The sequence below is a fragment of the Ranitomeya imitator genome, chromosome 8, assembly GCF_032444005.1.
Source record: "Ranitomeya imitator isolate aRanImi1 chromosome 8, aRanImi1.pri, whole genome shotgun sequence".
In the NCBI taxonomy this organism is placed as follows: Eukaryota; Metazoa; Chordata; class Amphibia; order Anura; family Dendrobatidae; genus Ranitomeya; species Ranitomeya imitator.
This window is the reverse complement of record NC_091289.1, coordinates 192,185,385-192,200,690: the sequence shown is the minus strand read 5'-3', so window position 1 is coordinate 192,200,690 and position 15,306 is coordinate 192,185,385. Positions and strand designations below refer to the sequence as shown.

The 15,306-nt window shown below is 41.0% G+C and overlaps 1 protein-coding gene across 2 annotated transcripts in view; it reads left to right on the top strand.

The window, feature by feature from the left end:
- NEGR1 (neuronal growth regulator 1) overlaps positions 1 to 15,306 on the top strand; it is a 626,547-nt gene that overhangs the window by 287,294 nt on the left and 323,947 nt on the right. For both annotated transcript variants that reach the window (XM_069738272.1, XM_069738273.1), the window contains exon 3: positions 4,734 to 4,859. In XM_069738272.1, coding sequence (XP_069594373.1) covers positions 4,734 to 4,859 — 126 coding nt within the window. The remainder of the gene's footprint in view (positions 1 to 4,733; positions 4,860 to 15,306) is intronic.

Here is a 15,306-nt window from a genome sequence, read left to right as displayed (position 1 = left end):
CACAAACCTCACATCCAGCCTATATTACTGGGAGAGACACACAGACCTCACATCCAGCCTATATTACTGAGGAGACACACATACCTCACATCCAGCCTATATTACTGGGACAGACACAAACTTCACATCCAGCTTATATTACAGGGAGAGACACACAGACCTCACATCCAGCCTATATTACTGGGAGAATCATACAGACCTCACATCCAGCCTATATTACTGGGAAAGACACACAGACCTCACATCCAGCCTATATTACTGGGACAGACACAAACTTCACATCCAGCTTATATTACAGGGAGAATCATACAGACCTCACATCCAGCCTATATTACTGGGAAAGACACACAGACCTCACATCCAGCTTATATTACCAAGAGAAAAATCTGAAACTTAGATCAGGCTGCAAACTGTATATCAGAAATAAAGATTTCAAATTAGGACTATCTTGTCCTGTAGGAGTAAGACTGGTGGCCAAACTACCAACTAGATACCAGCTTGCCTCTTTGGATATCCGAAGTTCTCATCCTGGTCACCGCTCTCTTCTTTATTCTCTCGGAATTCACAGTCTTAAGCTTGAAAGCAGACACAAGCCCGTTGACTCCATTTAGGCCGTGTGCATGCGCCAGTTTCTGGTAAGTGCTCCACACTCTAGACAGTAGCACTTGGTTGCTATTACGGATTTTCGCACCCCACTTTGGGCCTGAGTAATTGTGTTCATTAGGTTTCTCTGACACAGTTTTTCTTCAATCTCGGTCAGTTGTCCGTTGCCCGTCCTGACCTCTGCCTGATGTCCACTTATGACCCAACTCCTCCTTTCTCCACCTGAAGACTGAATTTTTTCCTACTGTTCCATACAGTGATTCCTTTCTCCTGCCTGACACTTCACGAGCTGCTGTTGGTGGAAACGTTTCTGAAGGAGAGAATTGGAGATTCCCAGTTGGGACGTCCATACCTGGATGTGCAGGTTCAGAGATAACCTGATGGTGGAGGAGTGGGCTTCCCATCTTGGGCTCTGAACCCGTTAGGGACCTCACAACCCCAGCGTCCCATTGTCTGTCGAAGTTTACCTTTTGCTACGAGAGTCCTACTGACTTTGCTCTGTCGAGGGGCCATCAGCTAATTCCAAACCATCTTGGTCTTGATCCCGCTCTGTAGACCTCGTCGTTTCATGACGGATTTACCAATGTTTGCGACACAAAATACGAGGACAAAGAACAAACAAATGTGTGATTTGCAGCAACAACAAGTTCTTTGGGGGCCACCAGATCAGAAGAAGCCCCTTACATGTAACAGGCGGTGGAGAGGGAAGGCTTGAGTTCTGCATTTCAATCAAGCAGTGAGAGACCTAATCATCTACATCTCCGATATCACTGCATCTCCCAGCTGGGGACTGATTGCCTGGAAAGGCTGAATGTGCTGTAAACTCCGTAATGTAAAATATTACTGGATGGAGCTTGTTTTCCTGGTGTGAAATTCATCTTTCTTCCCTTGATAATCACGGTGGCACGAAGGCTTCTCTATCGCTAAGAGGTGTGATATATATAGAAGGCAGGAGTGTGTGCGACAGGTATTATAGGGAAGAAATAATAGAGAACAGAAAGTGCCGGGAAAAAGTGTTTACCCCCTTACAGGGTAGACAACGGGAATCCGCACTCATTTATGGCATTCCGACCTAATCCCCCGAAATGTCCGGGAGGCTCTTAGATTCACGGGAGACCTCCTGGAAGCTCGGCAAAAATAGCAAATCTCCCCGTGCCCCTCCAAATCTGCCGGAAACCCCCTAGAGATGTCTTCACTAGGCGGAAAACCAGGAAAATGGGGAACGGGCCCCGAGAGAGACCGGGCATGGGGGGTGTGGGGCTTAGGGAACATTGGCTGCCGTCCGTCACTTTTAGGATATTTAAGGTTGGGCCCACATCAGTCATAATTTGATCTATTATATTCCATCACTTTATCACCTGTCAGCAGCTTCTACATATGGATGTTGGTGTTATGTCTCTATAGGTGCTTCTCCCAACATTAAAATGATACATTTTTTTCTAGAGATCTGATGTGTAAGTCATGAGAAATCTAGCAAAGACACCATATGCAAATGAGGCTGGATGTGCAAAGGGGGCGTGTCAGTACACTGGGGGTGTCAGTACACTGGGGATGTGTCAGTACACTGGGGGGGTGTCAGTACACTGGGGGCATGTCAGTACACTGGGGGGTGTCAGTGCACTGGGGGTGTCAGTACACTGGGGGGTGTCAGTACACTGGGGGGGTGTCAGTGCACTGGGGGCGTGTCAGTACACTGGGGGCGTGTCAGGACACTGGGGGCGTGTCAGTACACTGAGGCGTGTCAGTAGACTGTCGGTGTGTCAGTATACTGGGGGCGTGTCAGGACACTGGGGGCGTGTCAGGACACTGGGGAAGTGTCAGTACACTGGGGGTGTGTCAGTACACTGGGGGTGTGTCAGTACACTGGGGGTGTGTCAGTACACTGGGGGGTGTAGGTACACTGAGGCGTGTCAGTACACTGGGGGCGTGTCAGTATACTCAGGCGTGTCAGGACACTGGGGGCGTGTCAGTACACTAGGGGCATGTCAGGACACTGGGGGCGTGTCAGTACACTGGGGGCGTGTCAGGACACTGGGGGTGTGTCAGTACACTAGGGGCGTGTCAGGACACTGGGGGCGTGTCAGTATACTCGGGCGTGTCAGCACACTCAGACTGCTGATTCTATGTGCACTTTTATTACACAGATCACTTTTACACTTTTTCATGGCTTTGTTAACAGCACTCAGAGATTTGATTTGCTGATCTTTACTGCATGTGTTGCGGCTGTCTAGCAGCGGTGTGTCATGCAGCCGCGGGGACGCGAACATGTTATTCCAGCACACCAAAGACACTCGGTTAGCACCCGAGCATGCTCAGATAATACCTTATTCAAACATGTTCGCTCTTCACTAATAAGAAAGTGTCACCTATTTTGAGGCTAAGGCCATGTTCACACGATCAATATTTGGTCAGTATTTTACATCAGTAACTGTGAGCCAAAATCAGGAGGGGAACAATCAGAGAAAAGGTATAATAGAAACACGTGCACCAGTTTTGCAAAAAGTCTCCACCGGATTCATGGTCCTGATAAATATAATATAGGCAAATGAAGCACATGAAAAGTGTAGTAAGTTTAGAATTTATATTGCTAGTAAAGTAAATAAATAGAATTTTTTACATTTTTTTCCCAACACTGAAGTTTAGTTTTCTGTAAGTAATGTTGCATGTTAAGTTTTCTAACACCGTTGGCTTCGGAAGCTTCTGTGCTTTAGGCAAACTTTTATGTTTTTGCTTTTAATCCTCGGTTTAGGTTTTTGCTCCGAGGTTGGCGCTGCGAGCATTTTACATTTCGTGAGTGTTTATTTTAGCAAATCTTGATAATATTAGATCTGGTAATTTGTTCTGCAGCGTTAACATACATATTTTTTCAAAGTTCTCTAATGGAAAATTTATATTGATGGTAGGAATTCCGTAGTCTTAGATCTCTACGGGTTTCATAAAAAAAGAGGAGTAACCGCACTGTATACAAATCTTTTTCACAAAGTAGTTTTCTGACCTGTTTCTGTGATATTTTTTATTGTCATTTTTGGCTGAATTTCTCGTCAGGACATAGACAATATAGAAGAAGTTAAAAAAAGCAAACAAACCTCAGTTTCAAATTTTCAATGTTTGGAAAGCCACATGTTATTCTGTTCCAAGAGAACATTGTGATTGTGCTGTCATCATCCTGTCATTTTATTGGGTCACAGGTTACCAATTGTCACCACGTAATCCCAGTCAGTTCATTCAACTCCCCCCCCCCCAAAAAAAAAAAGGTCTGAATATAAGTAATTCTTTATCTTTAGTAAACAAAACAAAAACATTGTTGCATTGTCAGAAATTCACTTTCGAAGCGTTATACAAATGAGTCTGGAAGTGCTCTGGGCGGGATGTAGCACTTCTACTGCCATAGTTCTTGGTTCCATTCTCAGCCTAACTCCGCCCACCACTAGGTGATTGACAGTTGTCACTGCGGCAACATGTTAAGAATGTGTCTAACTTGTTCTTCTCCCCAGGGAGGGAGAAAATCCCTAAAAAGCTCACACATTTTGCATCCGAAGTTTCTGTAGCGCCCGTGGTTGTGATTTGATGAAATGTCAATCACTTGTCTGTAACTGTTTTCCACTTTCAATTTTCTATCTGCGATCGGTTCTGCTTAAAAATCTGCATCAGTTCTACATTCTGCACATTTTTTAGGCCCATATTATGCACTTTGGTAATTTTCATGATTTTTTTTTTTTAACTTGGAATCTGCTACTTTTATTGCACCAGAAGTTGCCGGTCACTAAGGACGTTGTCAATGCTCCTAACAAGTAGGGATCGTCCAAAGAGGAGAACGCCTGTAACGAGGAGAACGCTGCTGACTGTGATTGTGAGGGCTGAAGAAAAGTCTTTGTTCGAATGGAAAAAAGCTAAAAAAAAAAATAATACAAGAAAATAAATCAATATCGAAAAAAAAACCTAAGAGAACACAAGAGAGGGAGAACATGTTATCTCTTTCCACATTCAGAAACGTAGTTATTTCTGGGCAAAGATAGAATAAGTAAAAAAAAGTTGTAAAGGTGAAACTCTGTAATTTTATATTGCTACATTTGAATAATCACTAATTAGTATTAAATATTTGGTGTGTGTGTTTTTTTTTAATGTTGCAGTTTCTCCGAAAATCTACGACATCTCCACCAACATGGTCGTCAATGAAGGAACAAATGTATCACTTACATGTTTGGCCAGTGGAAAACCAGAGCCTTCAATATTATGGAAACATATCTCACCTTCAGGTAGGTGGCTGCATTTCATCTCCAAAATCTTGGAGAATATTTCTATGGGTGTCCATGATAATGCATCTTATGGGATGAACTATATATATGTATCACTGTCATTCCAAGGCGGTGAATGAGAGTTCCTGAGAATCATATCATGGGGTTTGGTGATGTACCTCATCCAGGGAGAAGGAGATTAATGTTTCTTGCTACCTGTGTCCCGTGGGATCATGATCTAGACTGAGTCTTCAGATCTCGATAAGGCTTGTGGTCGGAAATTGCTCTTGAAATCTCTTGGAAAAACTCTTCCGCAAATTTTATATTTATTTATAAATTGAATTTATAATATTTTTTTTTTATGATGTAAATATTTTTGAGTGATCATTACAATGGTTGAAATATGGTCAGGTGTGCTGGTTTATACACATTTTTTGCTGTATAGATTACAAAAAAATAATTAAAAATATATATTGTTTACATATTATGAGCAATGTATAATCAGAAAATGATGTATTCTTTACATTAGGGTTATATATACAGTATGTAAATGGGAAGTTGTGATATGGTGTGTGGGGTATCATTTTGTCTATGTACCGTACTTATTTTTACTGATTTTAGGAGTGTTGTCTTGTTGCTCTGTATCATTCTGTGTATCCCCTCTAATGTGACGACACAGCATTCGATGTGAATTATCCAGACTTCTACTTTCAGTAGGTGGAGAACCATAGACTGTTGTCTTATGAGTTTTAAAAGTTTACTCTTGATATTTTTGAATGGCTGCTGTTTGCCTCTTATATCAGCTCCTACAGGGCACCGTCTGCTATCTTTGCAAGATAGGGACGCAGGATCATTGAACAATCGACGTCTGATGATATGTTGGTTGACCATTGTGTGGTTCCCTGTGGCTTGTTGACCTGCAGAGCAGAGGACACGCTATGCATAATGATTAAATACTCCGACAATGTGAGATGAGCCCCTACCACCTTCCCCCTGACCTGTGGATGATGACCTAAAACACAAATGTGGGTATAAAGTGGAATTTTCTGTCCTTCTGAGGAGAGAGACAAGTAAAATAGATCTTTTCGTGGGATGCTGATGCTAAGGCCAGCACTCCAGAGAAACATGGGGAAACCCTGATTACCCTGGAAAATACCGCTGGAGGAGCCCTATACAGAGAAGTATCTGGAGCCGCACTGCCATATCGATCTCTAAGCGGAGGATTGTAACTCTCATCTTCATCCTGTTACTCGACTGTATCCGTCTTCCTGGACTATTTTATCCTCTGTGTGTTGGATTGTTTTATGGAGCTTTCGGTTTGCATTTCATAAAGGGTCTTGGACTGTTCACTCATCTCATGTTCGGCTGATTGTGTGATACCGGAGAAGGACCCCGTGACAGAAATGCTTCATTTTTCATATTGAACACTAGAGAAGGCACAATACGCTGACACGTCCTGATTCCTGTATCATCTTTGCTGTGTAGACTGGGACGAGTTGAGCAGAGTCATCTCATTATCGTTAGAGTAGGAGGGAGTTAATGACAGCTCCTCATTTCTGTAGCTCATTTATCATCTGCGCTGTGTAGACTGGGAAAGGTTGTGCAGAGTCCTCTCATTATTAGAGTGAGAGGGAGTTAATGACTGCTCCTAATTTCTGCAGCTCATTTATCTTCTGTGCTATGTAGGCTGGGACAGGTCGAGCAGAGTCCTCTCATTATTATTAGCGTAGGAGGGAGTTAACGTCTGCTCCTAATTTCTGCAGCTCATTTATCATTAGTGCTATGTAGGCTGGGACAGGTTGAGCAGAGTCCTCTTATTATTATTAGAGTGGGAGGGAGTTAATGACAGCTCCTAATTTCTGCAGCTCATTTATCATCTGTGCTATGTAGGCTGGGACAGGTTGAGCAGAGTCCTCTCTTTATTATTAGAGTAGGAGGGAATTAATGACTGCTCATAATTTCTGCAGCTCATTTATCATCTGTGCTATGTAGGCTGGGACAGGTTGAGCAGAGTCCTCTCATTATTATTAGAGTAGGAGGGAATTAATGACTGCTCCTAATTTCTGCAGCTCATTTATCATCTGTTCTGTAGGCTGGGACAGGTTGAGCAGAGTCCTCTCATTATTATTAGAGTGGGAGGGAGTTAATGACAGCTCCTAATTTCTGCACCTCAGTTATCTGTGCTATGTAGGCTGGGACAGGTTGAGCAGAGTCCTCTCATTATTATTAGAGTGGGAGGGAGTTAATGACTGCTCCTAATTTCTGCACCTCAGTTATCATCTGTGCTGTGTAGGCTGGGACAGGTTGAGCAGAGTCTTCTCATTACTATTAGAGTTAGAGGGAGTTAATGACAGCTCCTAATTTCTGCAGCTCATTTATCATTTGTGCTATGTAGGCTGGGACAGGTTGAGCAGAGTCCTCTCATTATTATTAGAGTGGGAGGGAGTTAATGACTGCTCCTAATTTCTGCAGTTCAATTATCATCTGTGCTATGTAGGCTGGGACAGGTTGAGCAGAGTCATATAATTGGCATTAGAGGGAGGTAATGACAGGCAGAAAAAAGTGAAAAGAGTCAGTTCACCTGGTAGACATATACAGTAGATTCCTGAAGTCCAGATCTCGCACGGACGGGGGCTGAGCAGCCAGTGTAGGAACAATGGAAGGTGAGTTGCATCCACCAATAGTGCTCCACCGAATATAACATTGCATATAACAGCATCGTACACACGGTACAGCGTTAGGACTAATGCATTTCGACTTCCGTCTTAATGATGGTCAATTAATGAGTTAATGACAGCTCCTTATTTCTGTAGCTAGCTTATTATCTGTGCTGTGTAGACTGGGACAGATTGAGCAGAGTCATCTCATTAGAGTGGGAGGTAGTTAATTACAGTTCGGTTATCCTGCTGACATTCTAAGTAATACAAAATAGTAAAGGCGCACACATTTACTAAAGTTTAAGTTTAAGAAAATTAAAGATTCCAACTCAAACTAAACCATTATTCATCTGGTAATACCAATAATGGTTTAACTGATCGATGACAGACGACCATCATCTGAAATAGTCGTCCACTGACTGCTGGTTTTCAGCTATTGATCATCATGCACTTCATAATGATGATCTCTTTATGGTGGTAGTAAGTGTGCACTATGTGGGAGTATTATTTAGGAATTGTTTGGCAAAATTATTTGGATGCTAAAAATAAATTTTATTTGTGTAGTGACTCAACTTTGCCTCAAACTGTATAAAAATATTGGATTCTCCTAGATAAGATTTTTTTTTATGATTTGCTTCTTGCAAAGTGGCGGCCAGCTGTGCATTATTGTGCTGTATTGTGGAGGGCCAGGATAGGGGTTAAAAATGTGATACCTCGACATTCACCTGTCCCGGTGCCGTCGGAGCCCATGAGCCTATGCTCTATCTGGCCATTTCTCTCCTGACATCTTCTCTGTGCCTAGTCCGGTGCAGCCCTGAAATTGACATTAAGGAATTTTTTTTTGACCTTCAAAAATGCATGAAAAATTCCCTGAAAGACACCACTTATTGTAAAACCACTTTTCTGTTTGTGTTTTCAGTGTTTTTGAGCATTTCTTTCTGCCTCGGGTTTTGAAAAACAGCTGGTGGGGAAAAAAAATGAAGTGAATGTCCTAATGGAATCTGCTCCAAACTAGGCCCTGTCCAATCAAAAGGTTGCAAGAAATGTTTCAGCAAAAAAAAAATCTACCGGTAGAATAAAACCCCTCTGTGTGCACATAGCCTAAGGGTTAAGTATAATGAAACAATACTGCTGCGTACTACCTGCACACAACGGTATTACTAAGTGTTATATGGCGGTGGGATTTGTAAAGTGAACTGTACTTTCCTATGGAAATATTTAGATGCTGCATATTATTTAGGCACTGGCAGTAATATGTAAACATCATATGGAAGTACTGTATTATTATGACACTGTATGGCGGTAATACATGGATTATGAATAGGTGTATCTATATATATAATTGTCTAAGGGTTTTTCTGTCTGTCTGTCTGTCCTGGAAATCCCGCGTCTATCATTGGTCGAGGCCGCCAGGCCTCAACCAATCAGCGACGGGCACAGCATGGCGACGATGATGTCATAAAGGTTGCCTCGACCAATCAGCGACAGGCACAGTCTGCCGCGAATTCGCCTCGACCAATCAGCGACGGGCACAGTATCGACGTAGATGTCATAATGGTTGCCATGGCGACGATGATGTCATAAAGGTTGCCTCGATTAATCAGCAACGGGCACAGTCTGCCACGAATTCTGGAATCATCATTGTCCATATACTACGGGGACATGCATATTCTAGAATACCCGATGCGTTAGAATCGGGCCACCATCTAGTTAACTATATATAGTACGGCGGAATTATTTGGATACTAAATTGCAGTTTGGCGAATTAGACAGCAGTATCATGTGGAAAGCATATATTATCGGGGGGGGGGGCACAATCTGGTATTAATGTTTATATACTGCGCAGTGGACGGTTTTATTATTAGCCACTGAATGGCAGTAGTATATATTTTGTATCCACTCCTATGGATGTAGTGGTATGGCTTATCCTTCCAAAAAAAAGTGATACCTTTTTGTTGTAGAGATCTGATTTGCCAGTTATGAGAAATCTAGTCTAGTAGCCATATGCGAATCAGTCTGGAAGTGCACTGGGGGCGTGTCATTGCTCTTGAAAGAAGCTGTTAGTGCAATGACACGCCCCCAGTGCACTTCCAGACTGATTTACATATTCTGTTGGATTTCTCATGATTGTGTGACCCATCGTATCTCTGCAAAAAAAAAAATCATTTTTGTGGAGGGTGAAGCACCTGCACAGCCATACCACTACTCCCATATGCAATTTCCCTTTAAATGGGATGATATAGATACTTTTTTGAAATGGTAATAAGAGCAATTTAAAATGAAGTGAGGAGCAGGGGCAGAGCGGCTTTGTTTGTTGCTCGGGGCCCCACTTTCCATAAAACCAGCCGTGAATGGGAAGCACAACTAAGCCGTAATGCTCACGGGCGCATTCATAGGATCGCTATTGTTTTGCTGTCTGCATTTAGCGCACGAATCGAGGACATCACTCCTTAAACGCTGCTATTTCCCTCTCTGCGCTCATCATCGCCTCTTGTTTATCACTGAACTTTTCAGATGTAAATGTTAAACCTATGAATTTCGAGCAATGTACAAAGTACATCATTTGTGCTTTTCCAGACGTGTTATTCCACAGGAGGAACGAAAAAAAAAAAAGAAAGAAAGAAAGAAAGCCATTAATTTCGCTGGAGGTAGAGATTATAGCGCTACAGTACAAATGGTTTAATAACTCTTTGAGATTGCATTATAGATTCTAAAAGCAGACTTTACTTTAAGATCTAAAAAGGAGGGAAAGCTCATCTGAAAAGATTGAGCTCAGCAAGCGCCGAGCGCCATCACAATAAGAATCCGCAGAAGTGCGATGGAAATGTCATTTTGTTTCCAATACTTCATGAAACAAGTTTGCTACTTGATTCATAAAGGTTTCCAAAAGCCCTTTACAAATTGCCAGGGTTCTTCTAATGTAACAATCGCATAGATGTAAAGGGGACGTTTAGATTCTTGTGACTTATATTGATTGGTCGGAATGGGTTATCCTTCAACATTTTACTTAATACGTTCCTTTATTGCTGAGGCTTCCTTTATGATTCTCTGCAAGAAATAGATAGAATCAAAGCCATTGTTTATTTCCCTGCTTTGTATTATGGCAGAGTCTACACACAACTGTAGTCAGTGTGAAAATCGGAGAGGACCCCGAGTCCTACCCCTCAATAATGGAGAAAAAACTAACGGGGGAGAGGGAAAAAAAACTTTTTAAAGATCAGAAATGAAAGAAAAATAACTATACATGTTCCAATAAAAAATAAAAACGGCTTGTACTCACCAGGCCCAACGAACAATTCTTATCTTTATTAGGACATGTGCAGTAAATCAGGGAGAACCTGCTGAATGTAGGATGACAGCTGATCCCCTACCTCTATATCTATATATGTACTTCTTATACATAGGGGCAGTATTATAGTAGTTATATTCTTGTACATAGGGGCAGTATTATAGTAGTTATATTCTTCTACATAGGAGCAGTATTATAGTAGTTATATTCTTGTACATAGGGGCAGTATTATAGTAGTTATATTCTGGTGTATAGGAGCAGTATTATAGTAGCTATATTCTTATACATATGGGCAGTATTATACTAGTTATATTCTTGTACATAGGAGCAGTATTAAAATAGTTATATTCTTGTATATAGGGGCAGTATTATAGTAGTTATGTTCTTGTACATAGGAGCAGTATTATAGCAGCTTTATTCTTGTACATAGGGGCAGTATTATAGTAGTTATATTCTTGTACATAGGAGCAGTATTATAGCAGTTATATTCTTATACATATGGGCAGTATTATACTAGTTATATTCTTGTACATAGGAGCAGTATTAAAATAGTTATATTCTTTTATATAGGGGCAGTATTATAGTAGTTATATTCTTGTACATAGGAGCAGTATTATAGCAGCTATATTCTTGTACATAGGAGCAGTATTATAGCAGCTATATTCTTGTACATAGGGGCAGTATTATAGTAGTTATATTCTGGTATATAGGAGCAGTATTATAGTAGTTATATTCTTATACATATGGGCAGTATTGTAGTAGTTATATTCTTCTACATAGGAGCAGTATTATAGTAGTTATATTCTTGTACATAGGGGCAGTATTATAGTAGTTATATTCTTGTACATAGGGGCAGTATTATAGTAGTTATATTCTTGTACATAGGGGCAGTATTATAGTAGTTATATTCTTGTTCATAGGGGCAGTATTATAGTAGTTATATTCTTGTACATAGGAGCAGTATTATAGTAGTTATATTCTTGTGCATAGGGTCAGTATTATAGTAGTTATATTCTTGTACATAGGGGCAGTATTATAGTAGTTATATTCTTGTACATAGGGGCAGTATTATAGTAGTTATATTCTTGTACATAGGGGCAGTATTATAGTAGTTATATTCTTGTACATAGGAGCAGTATTATAGTAGTTATATTCTTGTACATAGGAGCAGTATTATAGTAGTTATATTCTTGTACATAGGGGCAGTATTATAGTAGTTATATTCTTGTACATAGGGGCAGTATTATAGTAGTTATATTCTTGTTCATAGGGGCAGTATTATAGTAGTTATATTCTTGTACATAGGAGCAGTATTATAGTAGTTATATTCTTGTACATAGGAGCAGTATTATAGTAGTTATATTCTTGTGCATAGGGGCAGAATTATAGTTAGGGCCGTATTTAGAGTTTCTGCTGCCCTAGGCACTTTTAGTGCTGCCTCCCCCCTTGGTGAGTATGACGCTATCGGCAGTGACTTTGGCAAGAATCGGTGATGTGAAAGTCGCCTTTTGCAGCAGATTCGGCAGTTTTTCTGCATCTGCCGCGTAACAGATCACTTACGGCAACACTGCGTTCGGCCTCATTCATTCCCCATGGGATTTGCGGCACTTGCCGTGATCTGGTAAATGCGGTACCATACCTCCCAACTTTTGAAGGGAAAGAGGTATAAAGTTTGTGCTTCGCGTAGTACATAGGGTGCAGTATTATAGTATTTATATTCTTGTACATAGGAGCAGTATTATAGTAGTTATATTCTTGTACATAGGGGCAGTATTATAGTAGTTATATTCTTGTACATAGGGGCAGTATTATAGTAGTTATACTCTTATACATAGGGGCAGTATTATAGTAGTTGTATTCTTGTATATAGGAGCAGTATTATAGTAGTTATATTCTTGTACATAGGGGCAGTATTATAGTAGTTATATTCTTGTACATAGGGGGCAGTATTATAGTAGTTATATTCTTATACATAGGGGCAGTATTATAGTAGTTATATTCTTGTACATAGGGGCAGTATTATAGTAGTTATACTCTTATACATAGGGGCAGTATTATAGTAGTTATATTCTTGTACATAGGAGCAGTATTATAGTAGTTATATTCTTGTACATAGGGGCAGTATCATAGCAGTTATATTCTTGTATTTATGAGCAGTAGCATCAATAATCAATTACTTTCTAAAAAGTGAGAAAAACATTTTCTGGGCTTTAATCCTTCAGGAAGATCGAACCAAGGTAAAGATAAGAAAACTTACTACCCACAGCTTTGTTGGAACCTTCCTTGTAATCAGCGGTGTCCTCTTATTGTTATCTCAGTTTTGTTGTTGCCTCTGATTTTATATGATCCATGCTGTTCTGATAGAAAAAAATACATTTGCCAGCCTGTCAGTTTTGTCAGATTGTTGAGTGCTGGATTAAAGGGATTATACTATACATTAAAGTTATCTGTAGATAGAAAAACCCTTAAATGGATGCAGTAGTTTTCACAAAGAACTAGGATGAGACATGTCAGTACTTTGTTTCCCATTACTTGGGGGAATGGAAATTTGTTACATTCTGAAATCTAATGTGATTTGCAATTAAGCTGTAAGGAAGCTCTTTTTTTTTTTTGGGGGGGGGGTGGGGGGTAAATGTTTTCTCTTTGCTAAATAAGGACTGAAAGGGACCTGAACCCCAGAATATTAATATTAATGAACACTTTATTAAAGACTGTTTTCTCCCCTGATTTTTTTTCTATTTTACCTCTTTGTTTCCAACCCCTTGAGGAAGCCGACCTGCGAAACGTGCATCAGGACAGTGGTGATCATATGATCTGCTGGCAGCTTGTGTAAGAATTAGTACATGGTGACTACGGAATATTCTGTGATTCTGCGCTGACACTTTGTATGACTACGGAATATTCTGTGATTCTGCGCTGACACTTTGTATGACTACAGAATATTCTGTGATTCTGCGCTGACACTTTGTATGACTACGGAATGTTCTGTGTTTCTGCGCTGACACTTTGTATCACTACGGAATATTCTGTGATTCTGCGCTGACACTTTGTATGACTACAGAATATTCTGTGATTCTGCGCTGACACTTTGTATGACTATGGAATATTCTGTGATTCTGCGCTGACACTTTGTATGACTACGGAATATTCTGTGATTCTGCGCTGACACTGCGCTGACACTTTGTATGACTATGGAATATTCTGTGATTCTGCGCTGACACTTTGTATCTCACCACATTCTGTCCTGTGTGAATTAGGGCACACATGTTATGATGCACTTACTCCTGTGTTGTGAATTCTGTGGCAGAGCTCCTTCCTGTGGTCACAAGTGGTACTTCGGCTGGTTCTCTCTGTGAGCTTCCGTTGGTGGAGGAAAGTGGTACTGCGGCTTCTGAGTTTCCTTCCTCAGGTGATGTGGTGAAGTCGTTAGGTGCTGCTCTATTTAACTCCACCTAGTGCTTTGATCCTGGCCTCCAGTCAATGTTCTAGTATTGGACCTGTTTCCTCCTGGATCGTTCCTGTGGCCTGCTGCTCTGCATAGCTAAGTTCCTCTTTGCTATTTGTTTGCTGTTTTTTTCTGTCCAGCTTGTCAATTTGTTTTTTACTGCTTGCTGGAAGCTCAGGGACGCAGAGGGTGTACCTCCGTGCCGTTAGTTCGGTACGGAGGGTCTTTTTGCCCCTTTGCGTGGTTTTTGTAGGGTTTTGTGTTGACCGCAGAGTTACCTTTCCTATCCTCGCTCTGTTCAGAAAGTTGGGCCTCACTTTGCTAAATCTATTTCATCTCTACGTTTGTCTTTTCATCTTAACTCAGTCATTATATGTGGGGGCTGCCTTTTCCTTTGGGGTATTTCTCTGAGGCAAGGTAGGCTTATTTTCTATCTTCAGGCTAGCTAGTTTCTCAGGCCGTGCCGAGTTGCATAGGGAGCGTTAGGCGCAATCCACGGCTGCCTTTAGTGTGGTTGGAGAGGATTAGGGATTGCGGTCAACAGAGTTCCCACGTCTCAGCGCTCGTTCTTGTTTTTTGGGTTATTGTCAGGTCACTGTATGTGCTCTGACTTCTATGTCCATTGTGGTACTGAATTACCTTATCATAACAGTACTGGAGGCCCAAAGTACTAATGATTCCCAATAGAGGGAAAAAAGAAGTTCTGAGACCATTTTTTTTTTCTTTGCACTGTGTTTTGCCTTTTTTTTCCCCTAGACATTTGGTTGGTTCAGGACACAGGTGTAGCAATGGACATTAAAGGTCTGTCTTCATGTGTGGATCAGCTCACGGCAAGAGTACAAACTATTCAAGACTTTGTGGTTCAGAATTCTATGTTAGAACCGAGAATTCCTATTCCTGATTTGTTTTTTGGAGATAGAACTAAATTTCTGAGTTTGAAAAATAATTGTAAACTATTTCTGGCTTTGAAACCTCGCTCCTCTGGTGACCCAGTTCAACAAGTTAGGATCGTTATTTCTTTTTTGCGTGGTGACCCTCAGGACTGGGCATTTTCTCTTGCGTCAGGAGATCCTGCAT